This window comes from Streptopelia decaocto (genome assembly GCF_964273445.1).
Source record: "Streptopelia decaocto genome assembly, chromosome: 4".
Lineage (NCBI taxonomy): Eukaryota > Metazoa > Chordata > Aves > Columbiformes > Columbidae > Streptopelia > Streptopelia decaocto.
In genome coordinates this window covers 23,224,822-23,250,856 of record NC_138658.1, presented here as the reverse complement: position 1 = coordinate 23,250,856, position 26,035 = coordinate 23,224,822, and the positions used below count along the sequence as shown (strand labels likewise).

Genomic DNA, 26,035 nt, shown 5'->3' with positions numbered 1-26,035 from the left:
AGCCTGCTAACAGGTCTGCTTTGCAGCTGTGTATTAATGCTGTATTCCTCACACTAATAGTCTGAGTACCTTCCTTAAAGTGAATGCCATTGCTAGATACTAAAAACTGTAATGGAAGTGTTAGAATATAATTCCTTTTTTTAATGTACTTCATGGAAAGTAAGTTACTGAAGATGAGTCACAGCTGTACCTGTATTCCCAAACTTCTACAGGTTTGAAGGTGAGAAGGTATACAAAAGATCTTAAAAAGCAAAAGGAACTATTGTGGCCATTTACTACTGTCTGTAGCAGCCCAGGGGAAAAGCAAACAAAACAAAAAACACCAAAAAAACAAGTCTAATTCCTTTGCTTGAATGCATCTCTCCTAGGATAGCTATAGAGAGCCTGGCAACTTGCTGCAACTGCTCTGTCAGTGCAGCTACACTTACACACACTGAAGGTCAGTAGAAGTTTACAGGAAGGAATGATAATATATAGTGTTGTGTCAGAAACAGCACAGAAAATGGAAGACACTTGTAGCTGAGATTTCTTTTGTGTCTCTACTCATTGTCAGCTGCAGACAAGCAGCGTTCAGGTAACAGTCCCGTCTGCACACAAGATTCCTCACTCCCATGCAGTTTCAGAACTGCAGTTTCACCTGCCCTGTGAGGAGCTTCTTGTAGTAATGCTAAGAATTATTCCTCCTCTGAAATTCCTTCATGAGCCTCCCAGTGTGTTCATTTCTACATTTTCATCTGAAAGGGGGTGGTTCTAATGTAGAAAATTAGTCAAAGTTCAGCCATTTACGTATAATTTTTTTAAGGTGTGGGTCTGACCTGTCCTTTAAGACTTGAAATATCAGCTGTTTCGTGGTTGCTGGGGCTTTTAGAGTCTGAGAGTAGGATCAGTAGCATTCATAGGCATTCAGAGGACACAGCCATTCTGATTTGATGTTTTGAGAGAATACTGATTAACAGACTTTGCCAGAAGATTTGATTTTGCCCCTCCGAAGTAACTTGTTTTCCAATTTAAAATTAATTACACAACGAGATGCTACTTGCATGTATGCCAAAATTTGTCACTAAGCGTTCACCCATGTCGCCTGGCATCCAATATAATTATGTGTGTATTAGTTAGTGGCAAATGGATAATTGTTTATATAACTTAGTGGGTGTGCAAAGAAATATTTCCAGCTCATGCACTGGGATCTCAGAGTCTACATAAATAGACATATATTTGTAATATGTCTGTATAATTTGGGTTTAATATTATTGGTCAGTATTTCTTGAATTGGATGGCTACACAGTAAAAACTTAAAATCCGTGAAGGAATATGCCTGGGATTCAGTGCTGTATTGTGGATATTGGAGAAATGTCTAAAAGTTTACTAATGTGTGGGTGCATCTTCTATTCAGTAAACTTGTATGAATTTCCCAGCCCCTTCCAGGTATTTGAAACTGTGTTATAGAACAGTAATATCAGTTTCCAGACAGCGAATGTCACAGAATCTTGAGTGAGATACCCCCTACTTATACCTGGGTGATGCAAAATTAATTGGTGATATGTTTATAATTTAGAAGATAGTCTAAATATGTGAACTTTTTTTAGCGTATTGTTCATGTTTCAGGGACACTGACATGAACATAAGAGCAAAATTCATGGTTCAGGCACAATATATTGACTTGGGGCTCAGGTGTTGTTGCTTCTATTTTTTTAGTGCATAGTTAACATTAGCAGTCACCCTTATAATGATATGACATGTACTGCCTTCAACTATGGTGCCTGCCTACTCCTGCCATTAAGGAGGTTGATTTAATCAGTAACATGGTCTAGCTTCTGTGACATCCTTGGGACTGAAGAAGGGAGTAAAATACAGTCCTTGTTTTTCCCCCCAAGAACTATTTTAGAAATACTTGACAAAACTTCTTTGGTTGCTATTACCACACCTGAATTTGGGTCAAGTTTCTAAGTTACTTTATTTAGAAAATGAGTACGTTAAAGCTATTAAGGGAATACTTTCAGTGTGTAGTTATAGTACTGTCAACAAAATATGTGATTAAATAAATTGAATGTTGAAGACTTTCATCTTACAGTTAACACCAGGTAATTAAAAGTAAGCACTGCTGTGGGAGTGCATTATATATCAGCTGTACTCTTTACCTCATTAGCTGGATTTTTGCATGTTTATGGAGCTAACTTGCAATTAAAAATGCCTTTAATGTATGCTTAACAAGGCCTTTTAGGTATTTGGAATAAAGTACTACAATTTAATTGAAATTGGTATGGCATAAATAGATATCTTGGTAACATATGAGATAAATCTCCATGCCTAGCTTGTCACTTTGCATCTTTTCCTCATGTGTACTCTTTAATACTGACTAAAAGGCCTGAAATTTAACTTGTATGAAAAATTGAGATTCTGTCTTCAATTCCAAATAATGTTTTGATTTGTTATATAAGTAAGACCTGATTGACAAGATATACTCAAATTTATGGCTTAGCTCTATTTTTAAGTTGTGTAAATGTTTATATGTACATGCAGATATGTGTTAGGATGTTTTTAGCTGTAGTATATCCTTCTTCAATTAGTTTTGTGTTCTGCATTAGAATACCAGAAGAAGTATACTGTCAAGGCAACCTTCAGCATTGATAATTTATTTTAATTTTTTATTTTGAATACTGTGACATCTTTTGTAAATAATTGCCTGAAGTTTAAAACCAAACCTTAGGGAAACAAAGATGAAAAGTAAAGCCTACTTCCAGATCACTTATCCTGCTGATCTCCTAACTGTAGGCTTGTTTGTCCAGGATTTTGTGAAAGTGCATGAGATATTAAAGTGTACCATAAAAACTAAACAAAGGTGAAGTGTCCTTAGGACAAAGATTGCCAAAGATGATGGAAAAATAAAATAGAGAAGGAAATGTACTTTTGCAGGATATAGAAATGTAAGTGCTAGATTTGTAAACAAGGATCATGGTGTGTGAATCTTCATGCAGTATTATTTATTAACTTTTTGTCTTCACCTAGGAGTGTTGTTGTACCACCGAAGAAATCAACCCTTTCCTCTTCTACAGCTGCTATGGGTATTCCTACAAATGCCGTCAGTGTAGTTTCTTCTGTAGATTCAGCCCAAGCCCCGGATTTGTCAGGAGAATCTCCTGGTGAGTAAGGGTAAATTAAACAACTTAAATCCAAATCCCAGCCATCCCTCTCTTGTTTCCCCCTCCTTCACCATTCACTCTGATTACAAATTAACAACTTTTTGTTATATGTGAAGGCGACAGGCATTTCAAAAATTATCCATATCTCCAAACACTGTAGATGAGAACAATTGTTTTTCAGACCTTAAGCCATTAGTTGCTTTCCAGAGTAATACTGATTAGTGTATGTAAGTATATTATTTGTTTATATATGAGTCTTGTGTTTACTATTGCTGGTTGTATTTTCTTAGGGGAAACTGTGACAACAATCTGGGAAGACAGTGTTTTACACTTCTATTTTTTTTTAAGCTGTTGGAGTGTATGTGGTATAACGTCTTAAATTATCAAGTGAGACAAAAGGGCCTTTGAGACCTCAGTGTCCTGCATACTACTTTGTCTGTATCTTTATGTCAGCTTGTAGGCCTGCATTTGGTATCCCAGCCTCTAGCAAAGACCAGATACTTTACAGGAAAGCAAACATGAATATAGGTTAAACTGGACCAATTGTCAGTGACAATTTGATATTTTTTGAGAGTTTATCCCCCAGATCATTTTATTAATCCTAGTTTTGATGCTGTAGCTACACAAATGTAAAAAAATAATATTCAGATAATAACTTAAAAAAAGCCCAAAGTAATGTTGCATTTAAAAAAAAAAAAAAGCTTTGCTAAACTTTTTTTAGGTTCTCCTTTTGCCTCTATCTAGCAGAACGAATGCAAATGGCTGAGCCTGTTAATCCAGTATTTGTCCTAATTTCAATATTTCTCACAGTTGCTGAAAAGCAAGCATATTATATTAACTTGTATTTAGAATAAATATGGTATATTCTAAAGACTACTTTTTGTTACAGATTATTTACTATGTAAAACAAAAGTTTATTTATAAATTGTAGGGTATTTGCCCAAGGATATATCTGTTAGTGCTAAGTAGTACTGAAAATTATGTACAAGTGTTTCCAATAGCTTTAGCCTGAGGTCAAATGCAGTGTTGATGCTGAACTAATTGCTTTGGACAGTTTTTTCAGTGGGGACAAAATTGAGTAGGTTGTTGATAAGCAATCGGTCCTTTGAACCCATAGTTTCTCTGGTCATTCTGTATGAGATAAATGATATTTAACCTCATATGCTGTGTCAAAGGCATTCTTTTCTACTTAGCCATGTTTAAGTCACAAGGCTGTGTAGGATCTCATAATTGTGCCCGTGAAGTTTAATGTCAAGACTTAAAACTGACTTGCATCTTAATCAAGGAAATCTCAATCTATGCCTGATTATTGATGTTCCTTCTCAATGTTTGGTTGCTTGCTTCCTGTTTTTATGAATTTACATCCAAATTGCAAAGACTGAGGAAAAAATATATAATCTGTTGTCATGTCCTCTAGTAATGTTGTGTCTGGAAGATATTTGTTGCCATCTTAAGTGCCCATTGCATTTCTTGGGAAAATAAAAAGGTTTTGTTCCAGCCATGATAAAGGAAGAGCTATTGAAATCTAGTATGTTCTTATTCTTTGCAAAAGGGAGAATCCATTTTGTCACTGAAATTGCAGGAGGTAGCACTATACTAATCTAGGACTAATGTTTGGACTAGGAAAATTAGCTGTCTTTTAAAATGTCACAGTTCTTTGGGGAAGTTTGGCTCTGAGCAGCTAGTCTGTTTTTAAAATAGTAAAACTTTACCTACATTGAAATTGTTCAAAATAATTGCTGATTTGTTGACTTCTTACCTGGTTACCCAGGTTAGATATGGGCTTAATTATTACAGTTTCTGGAGTCAGTGTTCACTTGTTTTTGATATAAACAAAATAGATGAACACTGATTTTCAGATTTAGTCAATCTTTTAAGAAAGTATAGAAGAAAAATAAGTGGTTCTGTGCCTGCAGAATATATAAGAAATCCAGACAATAAACAATACTGACGGAGTTTGTAACTGTGTGACTTCCAGCATGTCTGGGAGTTTTGGCAAAAATTGGGCATGTAATCTGAACTGATATGCATAAAAAGAAACTAATCAGGATTAAAAATAGTAGACATGTTTTGACTGGCAATCTAATTAATTAAAAGAAAAAGTGAAGGGGTAAATGAAATCATGCTTTAAACAGATTAAAACGTGAGACTCTTTTCTCCCCAGTAAAATAATGGCATGGAAACAAAAATTTTGTGAAGTTGGAGTGGTTTACACTTCTGTTGGTCATGTAAATTGCACACAATTAAGTTTGAATACTGTTCTGCATAAGGTCTTTAACTTTTTATTTGAGGATACAAGTAGCAATAAGCAAGCCTCATGTAATAACAAAATATAATATGTATAATTTTCCCATGAGTTCACATCACCTGTTCTTCCACTAATTTTTGTCTTTGTGCAGCAGAGATTCAATACATTGTTCTCATTTTTTCAGCTAACATTCTTTTAAAGTCTGTTTACTCTGTAATTAAGAAAAAATAATTCAATCCTTTTAAAAAAAGTACTAGGGGGTTATGTAGCGAGTATAAATTTGGGCCTTTTCACATTTTATATGAAGGCTATTAAACGTGCTACATTTGAAAATAAAATTCAGGGTTTTTTTTCTAAAGTCAAATAATTTTTTAAAAATGAGTTTTGTATGCAATTGTTTATGTTAAAAACTGATTAAGCAAACAGAACTGTAATATAGTACCATCTAATGCTTTACTCTGTAGACTTGAATCAGTGTGTTCCAAGACAGAGATTAAAGGGAGATACAGATATTGAAACAGGATTAAACAGGAAGTGATAGTGTTTTAATTGTAACATGTGCATAATCATCAGTTGGGAATGAGTTTTATGTAGTATGTGAGTGTCCTTCACCTGCAGATGTGATGTCAAGATTGCTTGGTCAAGGTAGGATCTGTGTTGAACTATTAGTCAGTCTTTGTGGTTCCAGATGCCTCCATTTGCATTTGTGTGTGCTCAAGATTCATCCACCTCCTTTCCAATATCTTTTCTTGAAGTTTGTGTCTTGCCTGTAGCTCAAGGTCTGTGGGTATTTCAGATATTTGACCCTTAAGATTGTCCTAAGATCGTATAAAGTGGATGTGACATGTCCCGGCCTACCAAATACAAAGTGTTGACAGTTGGGTTGATAACCATCTAAGTTCACTCTGTTCCTCTGATACATGGAAAGGGGGTGAAGACATGTTTTGGCCTCAGACAGCCTGGACTTTTTGCAGAAGCTTCTTCAGCTTTACTCCTTCAAGCCACAGAGTATTTCACAGCACAAAAAGCCTTTCCTGAATACAAATGTGCCCCTTGTGGTCCAAACTTGCCTATCAGTCTCTTGCTCATAGCTGATGTTTGGTGGTTGGTCTGCTGGAATTGCTACTCCAATTGTTGAAAGATCTTGGAAATGAATGGAGAAAATAAAACCCTTGGTGGCCCATGTTGAGCCAATCGTTTTGTCCCTTATGGAGGGTGGTATAGAGCAAAAGTGACTGTTTACTAGTAATAATCTAAGGAAGAGGAATTTACTTGTTTCTTCCTTTAACTGGCTCATAAGTTGGATGTCGATTTGATGCAGAGACTTTACACATGCTGTGTCCAGGAAGAGCTACTGGAAAGGCAGGACTCAAATTTGGATAGGCAGGACTCAGCAAAGTTGTCTGAACTACTACGAATATGGTAGTGGGATGCTTGTATTTTTGTTGGTCACTCAGTTTGCCTTTTAAATATTTCTATTATGGTTGTAATGTTCTGAAGCGGTGTGAACTTTTTTGAACTGTTTTGCGGTTTGCATTCCCACTGGTACTGAATTTTTCTGTTTATGTGCTTGAAGGATTTCACATGCATTTTATTAGTGCTTCACTCTAAAGAATGCAGTTTTGAGGCTTTCACTGTTCAGTTTGCAAATGCATGTTAAAGTATTTCTATAAAGAAGGAGTCTGAAAAGTCTGTAGGAAGCAGGAGTGAATTGCATCTTGTCCTTACTGACACTTGGAGTGTAGAAAGCACCAAGAAGTTCCTCTTGGTTTCTGTTGCCTGCCTCCTCCCCCTCTTACTTGGAGTTTTTTGAGTTTCACTTGGTTTGCCTCTGAGCCACACAGAGTTGCCAGCAGGATTTCTGCTTCAGGCTTTGGGCTCTTCCCCAAGGTGTGAAGTCATAAACAAGGCCATGTCAAAGGCTGAGGTGAAAAAGAAGGTACATGCTTGGAAGAAACCTGGGAAGAAGCAGTAACAGGAGATAAAAGAAGTTGTGATTCCTGACTTCTAGTCCTACACATGGGAAAATGTAAATTTTCTCCCACAGTTGACTTGTTTTGCAAAGAAGAATGGTATTGATTGATTTTTATACATAGATGAAAATAACCTTGAAGACTTGCAATAAAATAAGGTAGTGGGAGACAAGCTAAAGTAAGAAAAATGAATGTGAAGTGAGTTACCATTCGTGCAGAAGTAGTTCAAGAAATTCACTGGATTATAGTAACTAGTTCAAAGTGAAGCCCAACTTTACAGTGAGAGTAGTTGAAGAATAGTTACCAAAGCTGAGTGGCACTTCTAAAAATCTCAAGTGATATACAATGGAAATGGGTTAAACTGTTTCAGTATAAAACCAGTTTTAAAGCAGCTTCTCTTTAGAGAGTGCACCACTGTTTCATGAAATGTGTTCTTGTTTAACCTACAGATGTGTTTATGTAAACAGATCCCTTATATTAGCTTGTAAAACCTTTTATTGTAGTCTTGCATTGTACACTTCCAGCCTCCTAAGTGTATTTTTGAACGAGCTCATTACTCTATCAGATACTCCTTTCATAAAGAGCATCAGTTTATTTATGTATGCCAGGTCTCTTGTACAAAATTAAGAAGCATGGTTATTTAATTCAACTATTTGCTTTTTTTTTTTTCCTCATTTCCATCCTCCTAGAGTGAAGTATATCACACACTGCTTGTGTATTGACAACACATACTTCGTATAATAAGTGTATATGCAAAGGCATAAGGATCTTGCACAAGGAGTTTCTTTAGCAGTGTTTTATTGCTAGAGACATTATTTGTTTAGGCCCTTGGGGACCTTGAATAAACAATAAGGTTTCTCTGTAAGGGTGCTAGACAGATGATCTATTTGCCTTTTCTTTTATGTTCTTGCAAATGTCTGTGAAACTGTCAGTTTGAAGGAGCCAGTTTATCAGTGAAAGGGTAAGGAAGAGATAAGTCAGTTTAGTTCCACATGTTTGAAGTAGCTACTGCACTTACCCACATGTGTGTTGTGGGTGAAAATATGCTACTGAAGTATTTTTTTTTTTTTACTGAATGCAGAAAAAAATAGTAGAATAAAAAGCCACTTTTGAGTTAAAGTCAAAAGAGTACTTTCATAACACCAAGTTTGAATGTAAAAATCGCTATGCCTAATCCTATCTAAAAAATAAAAAATCTGAAATTCTCAGCTGTGATAAATCTGAGATTCACCCATTTTAGTGAAATACAGCTGAGTTTGGAATGTGGATTTAGATGATGATAAGCATGAAGAAATTCAGGCCATAAATATCCTTACACAATCTTCAAAAATAGTATCAGTTTATATAGGTGCCAACCTTATGCTGTTGTGTCAAATTCAAATTATCCGTTCTTTTTCTGTTTATGTCTATATTCAAAAGTTGGTTTTAACTTGAAACTTCATAGAGTTTTACAATTATACCTACTCTTATGCACAATTTGTCTTGATTTCTAGGAGAAGAAAAAAATCACATCCTATTTGTTTCCAGTGATTTGGTTTACCTCCCACTCTCACCATTTTTAGCAGTGCCATTGTGTGTAAAAACAGAAAACCAAACAGCTCCCTACCTGCCCCAGAAACCCATCTTACAAAACAAACAACAAAACCCCCCAGTTTCCCAGGATTGAGTGCATGTCTCTTTATTAGCCTCATTATGGCTATTATGCCCTGTCATTGTCCTTGCACATGTTTTGCTTTAATTTTTTTCTAATATTTTCCTTCAGTTATTTTGTTTGTGGCCTAAACATTGCATTGTTTTCATCTCATTTAATTTTAAAACTCATGCTACTATGCTGAACTGTTAGAATTTTATTTCTTTTCTTCATAAAGTGACCCTTCATTTTGCTATGCATTTAATATGGTGGGATTTTAGTTGTACATACTTTTAACTTTCTAACATACCCAATAATTAGTGTATTACTGGTCACAGATTTTATATGGAGTAAAAAGCATGCAAGCATTTATATAACAAGATATTCTTCATGTGCAATCTGCATGCTGAGAGGACTTTCTTATTATGAAAGCTTTGGGTGCTGTTTCAGTTTTGTATTCTGTTGAACTGCCTAGATCAGCAGATTTCCCCTTATGGGCAATATATGGGCTTAAGTCCACTACCAGGCATGTGGGCTTAAAATATTCTCAAGTTAGGAAGCGTTGTTTAATGGGAATAAAGATGGTGAGCTTTAGGTAGAAACCTGAGATTTCTAGTGAAATTATTTAAGTGTGAAGGTTATAACGAAAATCAATTAGTTGTTTTAAAGTCTTAATCCAACAGGCAGCAGAAAGGGGTATTGTGCATACTTAGGTATGAATGTAAATGTGTCGAAAATGAATTATTGTCGCTATTAAGTATCCCACAAACAACTGGAGTCTGTTAAACTGCTCTATCACGTGGCTTGTTACTTTCTGTGGGCTTTGTTTTGTTTTACTGTACAGGAAGCTCTGTTCTAATTTTCGGCACATCATTTAATTGTTTTTCCTTTGTGAATGCCAAAAATACTTTTTGGTGGTTTGACTATGTGAAACTGGATCTTAACAAAAGGGAAATGTATCCACAAAAATATTGAAAATATTTACAGAATCTAGTAATCACCATTGAAATTTTCAGAAATTTAGTTTTGATTTACCTGTATTAGATTAATTATTTAGGAAACAATGCCCAGAAGATTCAGATTCCACCTTGCTTTCAGCCAATGCTTCTTTTCCCCACTTTCCTGTCCTTCATTTTGTTTGGTCCACCTAAATTTTTTTCTGACCCCATCATCCCATATGAAAGTCAAAATAAGACCTTCTCGGTGCATTTATAAAAAGCATGAGCGAATCACATTTACAAAGGTATCTCCCCCTGTGAAGAAACAAAAAGAAATAAAAGCAAAACTTTTCACCATTTTGGTACATTAGTTTATTTATTGGTTTCTGCGCTGCCTTTTGAAGCAAAGTTAGAGAAAAACATCTTCCCCAGATAGGAAAAAAAAATAAATTCTAGGGAAAGCTCTGAGTACCAGTGATTTGGGGCAGAAGTGTGATATTTGATAGGGGAAATAAACGTAATATCTCAAGGATGTGTCTTTGCCATCTTTTTTACAAATCTATTGCACTTCAGTCAAGCAGAAAGACATTGAAAAGTTGCAGTTGACACATTATGGTAGACACTTTGAAAATCTTAGCAGCTTATTTCCAGACAAGGTTGCATTTATAACTGAACTCACTCCAGTGTAGATGAGATGATCAGGAATTTTTCTATAGTTATAGTTCTGAGAAGGGTCACATCTTTGCTAAGGTTGATGTGAGAACTGAAATGATTAAACTCTTTTCTTTCATGCTTTTTTTCTTTGCCTCCCCCCCAACCCTGCCCCAGCAGCATAGGAATCTGAATCTGGCAAGGTGAGAGAAAAGAGAATAGGACAGGGCCTAAGACTGGGAAGAGATAGGATTGCAGATGGACTAGAAGCAGTCAGGCTCTTGGGAAATGCACAGAAATCTGTCTGCTAAGATTCATTCCTCTCTATATTTTGGAATGCAATACAAGATTTGTGAGTATCACCGTTCCTATCCTGGCAGCAAATATCTGTGAAATCTCTGGCTGTCTTGCTTACCCCCTGTTCATCATTGCTAATACCAATTCATACTGCAGTATGGAGGTTGTGTTTCTCTTTATATACTGAACAGCAGAATTTAGTATTTACAGATTCCTACTCTGCTGATGAGAGCTGTGTGGTGTTGGTTCAAAATAACGCAATTGCCTTTTTTTTTTTTTTTTTTTTTTTTGTAAGCACAGGATAAATAAATGACCCAGACTTCACTATGAACCTTTGAATAATTGATGTGGTAAAGTTAATAACTCATATATTAAGTTATTCCACTGCCATCATTCTAATGATGCTGGCAGTGCAATGAAGAATTTTATCATAGCTGTCTTTGTCAGAGTCCCAGTGTTGCAAAAATTTAAGCCAGGCTGTTGAAAGGTCCCCACTCATTTTGTATTCTGCTTCATTCTGACACAAACATGCTTTAACTTTAGACAGAAAATTGAAGGTTTTCTGTACAAGTTACTTAAAATTGGATGAGCACTTCCAATAATCAAAAGAGATGCTTTAATATATTACCATTTGGCTTTATATTAATATGTATTAGTTGCAGTAGTATATATAAGTACACTACAGGAATATTAAGTGTGTAGGACATTATTTGCATTCACTACTTAACCTTGTAAGTATTAAATTTGTTTGGAGAGAATCATGGCTTATAAGCTCAGAAGGAATCACCGCAGTCTAGTCTGACTTCCTCCACAAAGCAAACCACAAGGCTTCCTTGAATTGCTTTGTATCTGTGCTAGAACAAAATTTACAAACCTTGCCGTGGCATACCCGGTAAATATGAATATAAGTAAATACGAGTCTTATGGCAAAAAAAGTGAAGCACAAAGAGGTGCAAGGGTTTACCTGGTCTCTCATGTACTTGAAAACACTGGTTTCCCAGAGGATGAGCTTGAGGCTTTAGTTTCTGGTCCAGTTGTCTAACTTCTGGCCTGCTTTCTTGTATAATTTATTTATTGTTTTCTCTTGCAGGAAGGGGATCATCCAATTCGAAATTACCATCTGTCCCTACAGTTTCTTCAGTGCCTGAGGATTCCACCTCAAATATGAGGTAACTTCTTCAGTTGAACATCTGAACAGCTGTGCTGTGGCTCACTTTTTTGATATTACAGTTGATATTCTGATTCCACATTAAAACAAAACAAAACAACTCACTTTAAAATGTTGTTTTGTTGATGATCAATACCTAATGAAGGTTTGGAAAAAGATAAGCGTTGAGTTATTGATTTCTTCTTATACATCTACTTCACGTAAACATTGTCAAAATTTATACTTCTTTCTACGGAATTTCAGCAACTTCCTTCTTTTTTTGTTAACCACCTGTATCTTTCTACTAGTATTACAGACAGGCTTGAACATGCTTTGGAAAAAGCTGCCCCGCTTCTGAGAGAGATTTTTGTGGATTTTGCTCCCTTTCTTTCTCGGACTCTTTTGGGCAGCCATGGACAGGAGTTGCTGATAGAAGGTACAAGTAAGTTTCCATTAAAAAAAAAAAAAAGTGTATTTTCTTTTACCTTGGAGACTCAAAATTTCAGTTTTTCTTCTACTGGCTTGGCCTTAGAACCTTTCTTCTCACCTTCCCGCACAGTGCTGTCTGCTGGATTTTACTGTCTCCTTTTCGTTCTGTCTTTAGTCCTCTGAGGTCATTGTCATTGCCTCCTCACCTTTGCTATCTCCGCTACCACTTTGCCTCCATCTCATCTGATAGTTTCCTGTATCTTATTATGAGGGACAAACTGTTGTTTCTTCTTTAGTTTTCCAGCTCTTCCAGGGAATTGTCCCATAGAAGCTGGTGTATGAAATGTGTTAGTGAGCCTTAAACAGAAATTTGCTGTCAGGGTCAATGCTTCGATATAAAACATGTAGTGTAGAAGGTTAACTACAAAGAGCTTGCATTTTGACTGTGATGTTGTACCAGAAGGCTTCTTGGGACCCATGTCAGCAGAGTGTACTGTGGTGTATCTCTTGCATATGAATCTGCTTCTGTCTCTTTGGTTTGTATTTGGAAGACAGTCAAACAGGTAAGAGGAAGACATTGTCAGTATGGGGAAGAATCCTCCAGTACTGTTGAGAAGATGAAGATTCAAGTGCACAGCAAGGATCATGACTCTGCCTGGTGTTGGCTTAAAATGATTGAGTTTGGGATGATTGAATTTTCTCTCTACTGGTGGGTTTCTCTCTGGTTAAAAATGAGGCTTAGTTCTGTAGATATTAATGTCCTTAATTTAAAAACGCATGTTTATTGGAACACTGAATTGCGTAGCGGATACCAGTTTTTCAATTTTTTCATAATTTGGTTATGTCATGTAAATTGCTTTGTCCACTGATTTTTAGAGTGAAAATTGCAGGGTTTTGTCCAATTAAAACAGTGAGTTGAATTAGGGCCTGAGCTTGTGTCAGCTTCCAGTAAGGAAGCGCTCCCGTGTTAGAAGCTCATGGTCACTTAACTTGAGCTGATTGCTTGCACATGAGCTGTATTTGTGCTAATAGATCTAGTTGTTTCCTGAGGAATTAAAGTTCTCTTTTAAAAACATATTTGAAACTACTTGTTTCCTGGGTTAGGACAGGAAACCTGTATGTAGTGCTGAATACAGTCAGCATTGTACGAAACACAATGAGAATATCTAACACTGGTAAGTGTTTAACTGAAGACTGCTGACATCAAAACTGAGACTTCATTAAACTTGACTGAAATTAAAATGATTAGAGCTTAGGAATTTAGCTCACCTACATTTTGGGGGTAGACAGAAGTGACAGGAAGCGTGTGAATTGTCTTCTCTTGTATGACTAAAAAGGATGGTATTCTACATGTGAGCATCGCTTTAGCTGAAAAATGTTTTAATGGAAGCTACCTTGTGAATAGATTTATTTCATTCATTTAATGAGGATAAGAGGAAAGAGATTTTTCTCAAAGCCTTATTTGCTGGGAAATTAAATATCCTATTTATTTACATTTTCTTGTCTGGAGATAAAAAGTAGTCTGGTTTCTAAGTATTTTGACTGTAGTATAGATGTAGAGAGATGAGTATTTCATAGTCTGGATGAATTAAAAAAACTGGAGAAGTATTTGGAGTGTATGAGCTGTCTAGACAAAAATAAACACATGAAGCCAATTTTGGGATTTAAAAACCAGTTAAAGACAAACCCCAAACAAAATAGGAATACAAAAAATAATAGTAAAATTAGTTTATAAACAATTGAGAATATATAATAGGTTACTGCTTGCACTTCTGCTAAGGTTTAGTGTGGGGTTAAGGGTCAAAGTACTAATAAGAGTGTTTGGGATGTCTGCTGCCATGAAACAAAATGGAAACTTGATTGATAGCTGGGGGCTGAAAGGAGAATGCGCAATGGAGAAAGCAAAGGTCATAAAGCCATTTCCCTTCTCTGCATATATAATGACCCAATCCTTCAAGAAATAGCAAAATGTAGATACAGTGGATTAATATAACATATGTTAACCACACTTCTGATCACTTTGAAATACAAACATTTATGAAACTGTGAATGATAGCGGTAATGTATTACTATTAGCTGCATTTTTAGATGCGAAGCATGGAATTTATGGTCTCCCTCTCACATACGTACTTTCATTTTGTGCTGATAAAGTACAAAATTTTACTGTAAGTGGTATGAGAATTTCCGCTTTCTTTTGATTGTTAAAATGCCTCTAATCTATCGCACTTCAAAATATTTCTTTACAAACAGCTGGTGCCATATAAGCATGCATTTATGTATACTGTTTTTTCCTTTTGTAGGTCTCGTGTGCATGAAATCTAGCAGTTCAGTTGTGGAGCTGGTGATGCTGCTTTGCTCTCAGGTGAGGTTTAAGTACCAATGTTGTCCGAAATCACTGTCTTTGAGCACTATTGAAGTTTACAGGTAAAATTTTACTTTAAATTTAAGGTTATGTGTAATGGGTAAAAAAGATCATGTGCAAGGCCTTTTGATTACAAAAAAGAGAATAATTGATTCTATCTATTTGCTAGGAGAGAGAAGATACTAAAGGTTTTATGTTACTTTACTGTTGAGCATTTGTATAACCTTGATGCTGGTGTGCCTAAGTAATTCTATGCTGTCATTTTTGTAAGATAAAATAGGATCAATGAAATATTAAGCTTATGAAAACAGATTGATTTCTGCATCTTGGCACGCTGGATCCTGTGGGATGAATAGAATTTTTCCTTTTGTGAAGAGGTTATGAAATGAGTGATAAATACTTTTGAAACCCTGTCATTCTTAATTGATTTGACAAGTACTAAGAATTTGAGAAAAATGTAAGAAAGCAACCCTGGTTGTCAAGAGTTTGGGACATTCTACATTCCTAAAGGCAAAGTGATTTTAGATATTTAAGAACCTGAGAATTGCCTGTTCCTGTGGTTGGAAAAGAGCCAGAGTCTAAGGAACTTTTTTAAAATGGCATATGCTATATTAATTGGATTTTCTTATTGAGTTTCTTGCTCTCTTTCTTGTAATTAAATGGAAGACTGTTTTTATTGAGCCTTTTTTTTTTTTTTGGTACTTTAAGAATGATACCTTTCTGGTAGTAAATTCCCCTACTTAAAACTTTAAAATAGCCCTTTTTAATGGGAATGGTATTGGTCTAGAGGTCAAGGGTTCTGACCCATTTCAAAACCTTTGACCTTCATTTACAGCCCTTATGGTTTGCTTGCCTGACGAATAAGGATAATGCAAAATTAATGTTTCTTCACATCGATTTATTCGTTTTAGTGCCTATATTGCCAAATTTATTTAGAGTGTGCTGATAGACATTTCATGAATACAAATGAAAGAATCATAGAAGGTGTGAAAAATCGATAGTCTGCATTGTCAATAAGGTGCAATAAGAACAATTACTTCTGGAGATTACACCTAATAGATTTTACAATGAACTAGTGAAGAGTAGTTATGTTTTCTAGTGAGCTTATTATTAATGAATACATCTAGAACTTTGCTCATCTGGTGTTCCATCTTCCTGAGGAAATTTTTTTTTACTCTGAAAGGAATTTAATATTCATCATGGAACTTTCGGAATTTAGAGATGGTTACTTTACGTACAGCAATACTGGAAGTGGCTATTGTTCACAACTTCTAGGATAAGAATTTAATTTAAATTAGAAAACAATACTTGCTACCAAGAAATCCATATACCAGTTTTACTGTTCATTCATTAATGTGTTAGAGTAAAACTAATATGAGTATTAAACACAGGGTGTTTCAAAAAAGTGGACTGAATTAGAAATCACTGTTTCTCTGCAATTGGGTCCATCTTTTTGAGACACCCTGTATGTGCCTGACAGCTTCGTATTACCATTTTTAAAATTAGTTTTTGGTATCCATGCTGCTTGTATCAATAATTAGTGGTTGACCTTTCCTTCCTTTTTGGTAGGGTAATCTAATCTTTTTTAAAATCATGTTGTGCTCTGTACTGTACCTCACTTGTTTGGTTTTGGGAAGTGGAAAGGATAAGGAATAAATGACGTGCTCTAATGCATCTATTTGTCATATGTGTCACAATGCCACTTAATGCTAATCTAATCAAACTGAGGATATGTGATTGCTTAGCAGTGCTAGTTGCAGGGACTGAAGTTGTTCTTTGTGAAATAGTAGAAATAAACCAATAAAGTCACAAAGACCTCAAAGTCTTTTAAAAGTTACATAGCAGCTGTAATTTTTGGCAGAATATGAAAAATGATGTGAGAAATGAATCTAAAATTAGCTCCAGATGTATACAGATTGTTCTGGGGTGATAATTACATTTTTCACTTTGAATTTTCCTAATTCAAAGAGGTCAGCATGGCAATCACAGAAGTGATTTATTTTGTTAAGAAGTGAACTGTCTTTTGCTACATGAAAGCTTGAGAGATATGAAATTGAATTTCAAGCCGACATTTTACAGATACTGGGAGGAGATGGGGTTGAGCTTGATTGATTTTCGTATTTTTCCTATTTTTTTTTTTTTTTTTCTCCCTTCTCTCCTCCCCCCAGAAGATGGGGTGGGAAGTGAAGTGATATCCTTTTGCTAAAATTTTAATTAATTTTTAAGAGGAGATGGAGAGGATGAAGTGCCAAAGATCAAAAGATCAGGTCAAAAACTAGTTTTTAATCACATAAATAATGTGACATAGTTACAGAGTAAGTATCTGCAAATTTGATTTAAAACTTCACAAATTTGTCAGCCATCATTTTATGAAATTGAAAAATTACTCTGATTAATATCTTTGGTGTTTTTTATGCTACCCTTTTTCTGAAAATTTGCTTTAAACATTGTAAATGTTGGTATAAGCCCTTGGATTGCTTTTCTGAAACATCTGAAATTTTTCTGATGTTTCTTCAGATTTGTGGCTGGAATATATAGGGGTTTTTTTTTTCTTTCTCAGAATTGCAAAATGAAATAATATTTCACAAGTAATTGTTTTCATAAAATTATGAAAATAAAGCTCTTTCCCAGGTGAAGCGATTAAAAGAAATTCAAAAGATATCATTCTGTGAAACTATTTGTGGTACCTGCTTATTTTTTTCTCTTGTTTAAAGTTCATACATTTAGGCATATGGAAAAAGGCCATTGTTTGTGTTTTAGTTTTGTGTTTATATGTTTAATGTTCAACACAAGGTAAAAAGAGAAACAGGTGGTTTGAGATACAGACACAAGGCATTTTCTAAGACAAATCCAGTTGTGTTTTTTGATAGACACACTGCATTTTGAGACATATCTCTGTGTGTATACTTACATTTATATAAATCTATCAAAACGTAAAGAAATCCTTCATTTAATATTACTGCAAAGTGTTCCTGCTTATGTGACATTAATATCATTTTTGAAAGAATCGACGTTGCATTCAAGGCCACTTTATAAAAGCGTTGTGTTGCTCATCCTAATTCAGTCTGACACACATTCCAATAACACTACCTCCCTTCTAGGGTTTAAAATGAAATTTATGGCTGAGCATTGTGAAGTGCATCATTTAAAAATGGTTTCAACCCAAAATATCTAATAAATAAATAATGTGTATGGCTACTCAGTAGTAGACTTTCCAGACTAGAAATCATTCCATCGGATACTCAACAGTCCACTATCGGAGAGGGCTGTCAGATAAATCTTATAGTAGCTGCATTCATGTCCTGTAAATCACATGTTATTGTCTGAGCCTTCTGCCAGGTCATCTATTCTTTTCCCATTTATCAGAAATGCATCCAGTACAGTGAACCTAGAAGCACCATCTAGTCTGGCCTGGCATCCTGTCGGGGTAATTAAACCAGCCAAAAGAGAGAAGTCCTGGGTCTAATATCCCTTTTAAATGAGTGACATCCGGATGTTAAAGGTGCTCATATGCTGTTGTGAGGCAAGGCTTCTGCATGGGGAAACTGTGATGTCAACCTTGAATAAAGCATTTTTGTCTAAAAGGACTCTCGCTTTCTGCCTAAAATGCAAAGGGGCACATATTAATTGAGTGGGTGTTTATCCCTAAAGGAAAGATGTTACTGTGCTTTTCAGTGGTCAGATGTTTTCTTGAAATACATGACTGAAGTAGAAAAACCTGGGATCTTCCCTGCTCTCTCATGAAGTTATTAAAAAACTCTATCATTGTGCACATACACACATACATGAAGCATTTGTCCTGTTATTGTAACTCCAAGGTAAAAGGTACATAAATAGGTGAAATAGGTTCCCCATTTTGCCTTTGAATTTACAGAATTTGCAGCACTTGAAATACCTTTTTCCTTCTTTCTGTAGTAAATCAATGGAATTGTCAGTGGACTATGTGTAAGAGAACTAATTACGTGGTTCTCGTCACATCTGTCTTTGACTTCTGAGCTTTTTTCTACTGCTTCTAAATTTTCTAGGCCATAAAATAAACTTATACTAACTGACCCGAATACTTTTCAGCTCCCGTATAATTTTCTAAAATTGGCGGAATGCCACTCAACCTTTTTAAAAGTTTGCAATTAAAAATTAATGAATACCGTGGCAACTTATATGACCCCTCCACCGGCACTATTCATATATACACCCTGCTTGCTGGATCAAGGTATTAAAGCTGCTTGGTTCCTGCCCCCTGTTGTTTCAAAGGGATTAAGGACACATTCTTGATAGCCAATGGCATATATAAAACCAAGACCAATGTTCTAATACATTTAATGTCTAGGTATTTCATCTTCTAGAAATATTAATATGATATATTGCAATACAACTGCATAGCTGTAGCTATTAGATTTATATTGGACCTTGATAAAGTATGTCTTTTGGTGGGAGATGGAAGAGGGAACCATACACTCTGATACTACAGATTTTTTTGTGTGTGCAATGATGGCATCTGCTCATATGGACCAATGAAATATGATTGCAGTTGAACATGTCATGTTTTGTACTGATAGATTTTGGGGGTTATTTCTGGAGAGGAAAGCAATGCGTATGCATCTTGAAAATAGAACAGAGGCTGATTAGTAGGATTAAATGAGAAAAAAACCTATGCTGTCGAAGTTGGTCTTACTGCCTGTGTGGACAAAATCATAGGTCTTCAGCTCTCTTTTGTTCTTGTTTAAGTCAACTCACTGGTTAAATGGTGAAGTGTTTGCAAACGGATTTTCTCTAGCATGTTCTTTCATATGGTACTGAATCACTTTGGTAATGGATTCTATTGTTCATAAAGATGTCGATATTCATCTTTTGCATGGGCTGTATTTTAGTTGCATCATCTCTCTTACTCTGATGAGGAATCTTAATTATTTAAACAATATCAACATATGCCATGCAGTCAAACAATATGGTAGCATATTTCCCCTAAGGAAGAGCAGTAGGATGGTATTAATAGTTAAGATTTGGATTTTTCAGTGAATTTTTTGCATATGTGCACTCCTCCTCCACCCTAGTACTTAAGTGTTTGTAAAATGCAATAGGATCATCAGGCTTTTCTGGGTATCCTGTGCTCAGAAAAAAGCTTTATATCTGTGATCCAAATTCATTACCTTACAAATGGATTTCTGCAGCATGTTCTAAAATGTGGTAAGCCTTTGAATTACATGGAGATTTTAGCTGCTGTAAGAGATGGGTGGTTTTCAATGTTTGTTACTTGCAGAGAGAATACATTATAGTGATGCTCTGTAGTCTGCGCTGGTTCCTAATTTACTTTTAAGTGCAATTTGATGTAATGCATAGCTATAGGGATAGCTATGAAGTTTTAATTGAATTGAGTATAGCCTCAGTCTTCAACATTGATGATTAACTTGGGGGCCCTCAAAACCCTGGGCTGGAAAACCATGGCTGTGAGAATGATAAACTCCCAATGAATCCGGAATTTGTATGTGATTTGCTACTCCAGCTAGACTCCGACAAGTCGATGGGGCCTGATGGGATTCATCCAAGGGTGCTTAAAGAGCTGGCTGAGACGTTTCTCCATGATTTTTTCAATGGTCTTGAGCATCTGGAGAGGTCCCGGAAGACTGGAAGCTGGCAAACATTGTCCCAATCTACAAGAAGGGCAACAGGGATGACCCCGGGAACTACAAGCCTGTCAGCCTCACTTCTGTACCTGGCAAAATCATGGAGAAGATTGTTCTGGAAGTTATTGAAAAACATCTGAACAACAACACCATCATTGGTCCCAGCCACCAGGAGTTCATGAGGGGAAAGTCTTGCTTGACCAACTTAGTTTTGTTCTACGACAAGGTTCCCACCTAGTTGACCCAGGGAAACCTGTCAACTTGATTTTTATGGATTTCAGTAAAGCCTTTGATACTGTCTCTCACAGTATCCTCCTGGACAAGATGGACAAGCACACAACTGGATAAACAGACAGTGCTGTGGGTGAGCAATTGCCTGATGGGCCGGGCTTAAAGGGTTCTAGAAAATGTGAGGTTATGTCGGGCTGGTGGCTGGTCACTAGTGGGGTTCCGCAGAGATCCATCTTAGGGCCAGCACTCTTCCATGTCTTTATAAATGAGTTATACTCAGGGCTTGATTCTATGATTGCTTAGTAAGTTTGCTGATGCCACTCTTGAGGGCAGAGAGGCCTTACAGAGGGATCTGGATAAATTGGAGAACTTGGCAGTCACCAGCCACATGAAGTTCAACAAAAGCAAGTGCCAGATATTGCACCTGGGACACAACAGCTCTGGCTGTACATACAGACTGGGGGGCAAGATGCTGGAAAGCAGCTTCATGGAGAAGGATCTGGGGTTCTGGTCGACGTCAAGTTGGACATGAGGCAACAGTTGTGTCCTGGCAGCCAAGAGGGCCAACAGGTCCTGGGCTGCACCAGGCACAGCATTGCCAGCCGGGCGAGGGAGGTGATTGTCCCGCTCTGCTCTGCACTGGTGCAGCCTCACCTGGAGCACTGTGTGCAGCTCTGGGTGCCACAGGATAGAAAAATATGCTAAGCTACTGGAGAGTGTCCAGAAGAGGGCTACGAAGTTGGTTTGGAGAGGAAGCCGTATGAGGAGCAGCTAAAGTCACTTGGTTTGTTCAGCCTGGAGAAGAGGAGACTAAGTGGAGACCTCTTTGTATTCTACAGCTTCCTCACAAGGGGAGTAGGAAGGGCAGGCACCGAACTCTACTCTTTGGTGACCAATGACAGAACCTGAGGAAACAGCGGGAACATGTGCCAGGGGAGGTTTAAGTTGGATGTTAGGAGAAGGTTCTTCACCCAGATGGGGGTGGAGCCCTGGAACAGGCTCCCCAGGGGGGTGTCACAGCCCCAAGCCTGACAGTGTTTGAGACTGGACAATGCCCTCAGACACACGGTGTGAACTGTGGGGTTGTCATATGCACGGACAGGAGTTGGACTCAATGATCTCTGTGGGTCCCTTCCAACTCAGGTCATTCTATGATTTTAATCACGGTAACATTTTTCCATCTAATCAGTTTGTGTTCTCACAGCTGAAAATAAGTTTAAGAAGGATCTAATAATCCTTTAGAACCATTATCTAAAAAATGTATACACAGGGCAGATTTGTAAGCTGCCAAATAACTTTCTATCAGTTTTAATGCATGTTCTAGTTTCCTTTTAAAAATCAGGGACTGGAAGTTATTCTTTTGTACAGCATGAACTTCTGCCAGTAGGAGCTTTGTTTTTACTAAAGATGAATATATTTAGGTAAAAAAATACACTTTAGTATCAGATTACTTTAATGATAAAATTATTAGAAGCATAAGTTTATTAGGCAAATGAAAATTATTTAGACCTTAACAAATAAAAATAGAAAAAGGGCCTCTTCATGTCTGAATTCTTTAGTTCAGGGGAAGGTGTTGCATGAATTGCTCTCATAGGTGTTTGTCTCATATTGCTAACTAACGGGACTGTATTGAGATATATGGAAAAATACTTCACCTGCAGGTGTGCCAGACTTTATACTGTACTTTTTTTTTGGCTTGTGCTTTTTTGAAGAATGTAAAGATCCGAATAGTATCTGCCAGCTTTATATAGAGATGAGGTGGCTATGGAAAGAAGTGAGAGTATTCAAGATCATCTTATTTTGCTATGGGTTATTTAGATTCTGAAGCTTCCTCAGGTCTACTTCATACCAAGTGGAACTAGGCACATTAATAAAACTGTAATTCTTAGCATTTGAAAACAAGGGTTTGCCAAGCATGTTATTAATTGTTACATAGGCAGTAGTGGGAACATTCCCAGTGCAATTTTGTAACAAATATTGCATGGCTCTTTTAACTGATATACAAAATGGAAGATTCTTATCTTATTCTTTGAGATTCTATTCCCAAAGTAGTTGGAAATGGTCTGTTGAGCTTTACATACAGTGCTCCTTCGGGTTATTTTCAGTGAAGCAATTTTCCATTATAAATTATTTCCTCTTCAAAAACTCTTGTCGTATATTCAATAACTCTTCCTATATATTCTTTTTTCCCTGCAATGTGTATTTTCATCTACAGTGACTTAGTTTTGCAAGACAGAGACTGTGGTCAAAGCTAGAGAGAGTGGAAGATAGATCCCACAGTAGCCAGAGGCCAAGCTATCAAAGTGCTCTCCTGGGACAAAAGAGACTTAAGTTTCAATTAATGTTTCAGGTAATTATTATCACTAAGTAGAATAATCTGTCAGAGGAAAAATTTCAACATAATCCTCTCAAAGTAGCTAGTAGTCCAGAAGCTTAGGGGCATTTACCAAGTGTGTGGAAGAGTCCAGTTTTGATAGAAATTAAGCTCTTTCAGTCTGTAAAAGCAACACTTATTCATTGGTGTTGTCTTCAATTGCCATTTTCTTCTTTAATTATGATAGGTGAAGACATCGGTTCTTCTCTGTAAGGTCTGTTTAGGGCTTTGGCTTTTCTTGCATTGTGAGGCACTTCATATCATCAGAGTGAGCCATTTGGCTGGTGATTGGGAGGACTAACTTTGCGGAGATGGAACAAAAGGCCTGAAAGATGTGGGAGGGCACAAACTGGAATCTAGACTCCTTAAACACAGTCCTTTGGTGTTTGGATTTTAGATACTATCCTGTCAGTAAGTTTCCTTCTAACAAAACAGGTTAATTTATCAAATCTACTGTCTAAATCACTTAGATTCTCTGTTACACTTGATATATCTGTCTGTGTGTTGTTGTTTTGGTTTGGTTTTTTTTGTTATGCATTAGTGTACCTTCTGTCCTTCCCAAGTGGGAGTTTTTCCTCCATCTCTGAGGATCTCACTTAGGATGCTGAAAATGTATATTGGCAACTTTCATGCTTGGTGTATGTCACTGAGTGCAGTACTTGGAATAATTACAAATGGATTACTTGTGCTAGGGATATTTTGCTACTTGCTTCATTGAACTATGTTATACGTTCTAAGTGTTTGAAACTGGAGATCAGCTTGGTAGATTACTGTCTGACATGCAATTCTAATAAGACTGAAATAAATGGAAACAGCTGAGAAAACCTTTTCTTCAAACAGGAATATGTTGAAATTACATTTTAAGTTAACTACATATATTTTTTTCTTCGACTTAAGCAGTATGTAGATTTTGTCTCCCCAGTACTAGATTATTGTAATATATTCTGTGTGAAACTCCAGGATAATGTAATATTTGTCTGCTGAAACTTCACTCCTACTTTTATATCCTGTTGCTTTCTAAATTGTTTGAAACTTTAATTGCCTGTAATTGCCTTCAGTATTTAACCTGTTGAATTCAATGGAAATGTGTGGAGAGCACTCTAACATGTTTAAATAGGAGTTTCTTGCAAACTCCTGTTACTCCTCATAATTATCACTAAGGTTCACACTTCTCATCCTGCCTTAATTTGATACACTTAAGATGTGTTTGAACTCTTTTTCTCTTGGGTATAGTTGTTTGCTTCAGGAGTCATATGCATAGTTTACTATCAGAATGCCCTACAGACAGCAAGTTTAAAACATCTTTGTGTCCATCACTGGGTAAATTTTTTAAAAAATACATTCTGATAGAATATGGTTTTTTTTGCATGAGTCTATGAGGTGGATGTATATTGACAGTTTGCTTAGAAGTGGAAAACAAAGAAGTGTATAACTTAAACTTTGCTTTTGCCTTAAGTGTGGCATTAGGTTGGAATGTATTTGAAATGACTTGCCAATACTACATGAATAATAAGTGAGTTTTTCTTAACCTAATGATGCAATAAGCACTTTATAGTTACATCTTGACAAGCAGTAGTCACAGAAGTTAAAATGTGTGAACCTGTACGTTGGCTTTATGTCCTTATGTCTTCCATAATTCTAAGTTCCATAATTCTAAAGGTTTGATCACTCTTCAGTTTGGAGATGAAACATATAATGTGGGATTTTAAGATGGTTACCGTATTTAGTATGAGGAAAAACAGAGGAATATCTGATTTGCTATACTGTTATTAAATGAGCTTGATGTTTCTGTATATTAGACATAAAGAATCTTCAAAGTGATAGCAATGGTTTCCTAACTAAAACTTTCATCTAGGCCTACTGTAAAGTACCCTCTGTAATTTGCAATTGCTGTATTTTGAAGTATCCAACAAAAGCACGCTATATCAGCTGCAAATTGAGAAAATTAGTGTGAAAGAACCAGTGTTTTTGGTTTATACTATACAGCAATTTTCTGGAAAGTAATTCTGACCTTTGTGGCTTTGAATAAAAACAAACAAAACAAAAAGAACAAACAAACATGAACACAACATTTATATGTAAAGAACTTGGGATGGGTGCTATATATTAGGCTAAGGTATGTAGAGAGGTGCAAGTGGATAGGTGTAGTAAAGTCATGACATCTTAGTGTGGACTGATGTGAAGCATTGTTTCTTGGGACAATACATTTGGAGAAGTCAACGTGACTTGCAGACTTTGGATAGAGGAATTGATAAAATACAAGGTTAAAAACCAGAAACCCATTCTTAGAAATAATTTGTGATACTGGAGAGAGATGAACTTTCCTAAGGTCATTTTACTAAAATATAATTGTTGCCTACAGTAAAGTTCTGTGGAGAAAATGAGGATTTTTCCTCCCTGCTTTTCTTTTTTTTGTAAGGTCTCTAGTGGTTGTTCTGTGTGCTTTTCAGATATTATAGGCTCTTACTAAAAAAACTTCTTATGAAATGAAAATTATTTGAATTCAGTCAGGAATCCAGGACATGGTGGTGGTATGAATTTAACAGAAAATATGTCCACTAGAGCTATAAGTATTATCCTTTGAAACTGTCTTGCTGAGAATTTGCATGATTAATGTGTACATTTGCGTGTTTATGGAAGAGAGTGGATTGTATAATGTAAATGTGAATCTTGGGGGTGTGATAGGGGAACAGGACAGCTTCATTTCCATGAATGTACACTACTACAGATGTTCAAAACGAAGGGAATGTAGTTTAGCTACAGAAGCCAGACTTTTCTGAAGAAAAAAGGCATCCTGTTGCTTCACCAGCACACTAGGACTTAAAAAAACACCACCATTTAAGGTGAGTTTTGTGCAGTGAGAGCACACCCTGTGGCTTGGCAGTCTAGTCAGAAGGATGATACCATGCTGACTTTATAACTAGATCTTTGAACAATATTCTCATGGGTGGTAAATGCAAAACAAAGTAATATCAACTGGCACTTAATTCTGGG

The 26,035-nt window shown here is 36.3% G+C and overlaps 1 protein-coding gene across 5 annotated transcripts in view; it reads left to right on the top strand.

Moving 5' to 3' along the window:
- LRBA (LPS responsive beige-like anchor protein) overlaps nt 1–26,035 on the top strand; it is a 411,832-nt gene that overhangs the window by 93,217 nt on the left and 292,580 nt on the right. For 4 of the 5 annotated variants that reach the window (XM_082050428.1, XM_082050427.1, XM_082050425.1 and 1 more), the window contains 4 exons: nt 3,007–3,140; nt 11,968–12,046; nt 12,333–12,466; nt 14,754–14,815. In XM_082050428.1, the coding sequence (XP_081906554.1) occupies nt 3,007–3,140; nt 11,968–12,046; nt 12,333–12,466; nt 14,754–14,815 (409 nt within the window). The remainder of the gene's footprint in view (nt 1–3,006; nt 3,141–11,967; nt 12,047–12,332; nt 12,467–14,753; nt 14,816–26,035) is intronic. The other variant, XM_082050426.1, reaches the window with a different exon arrangement.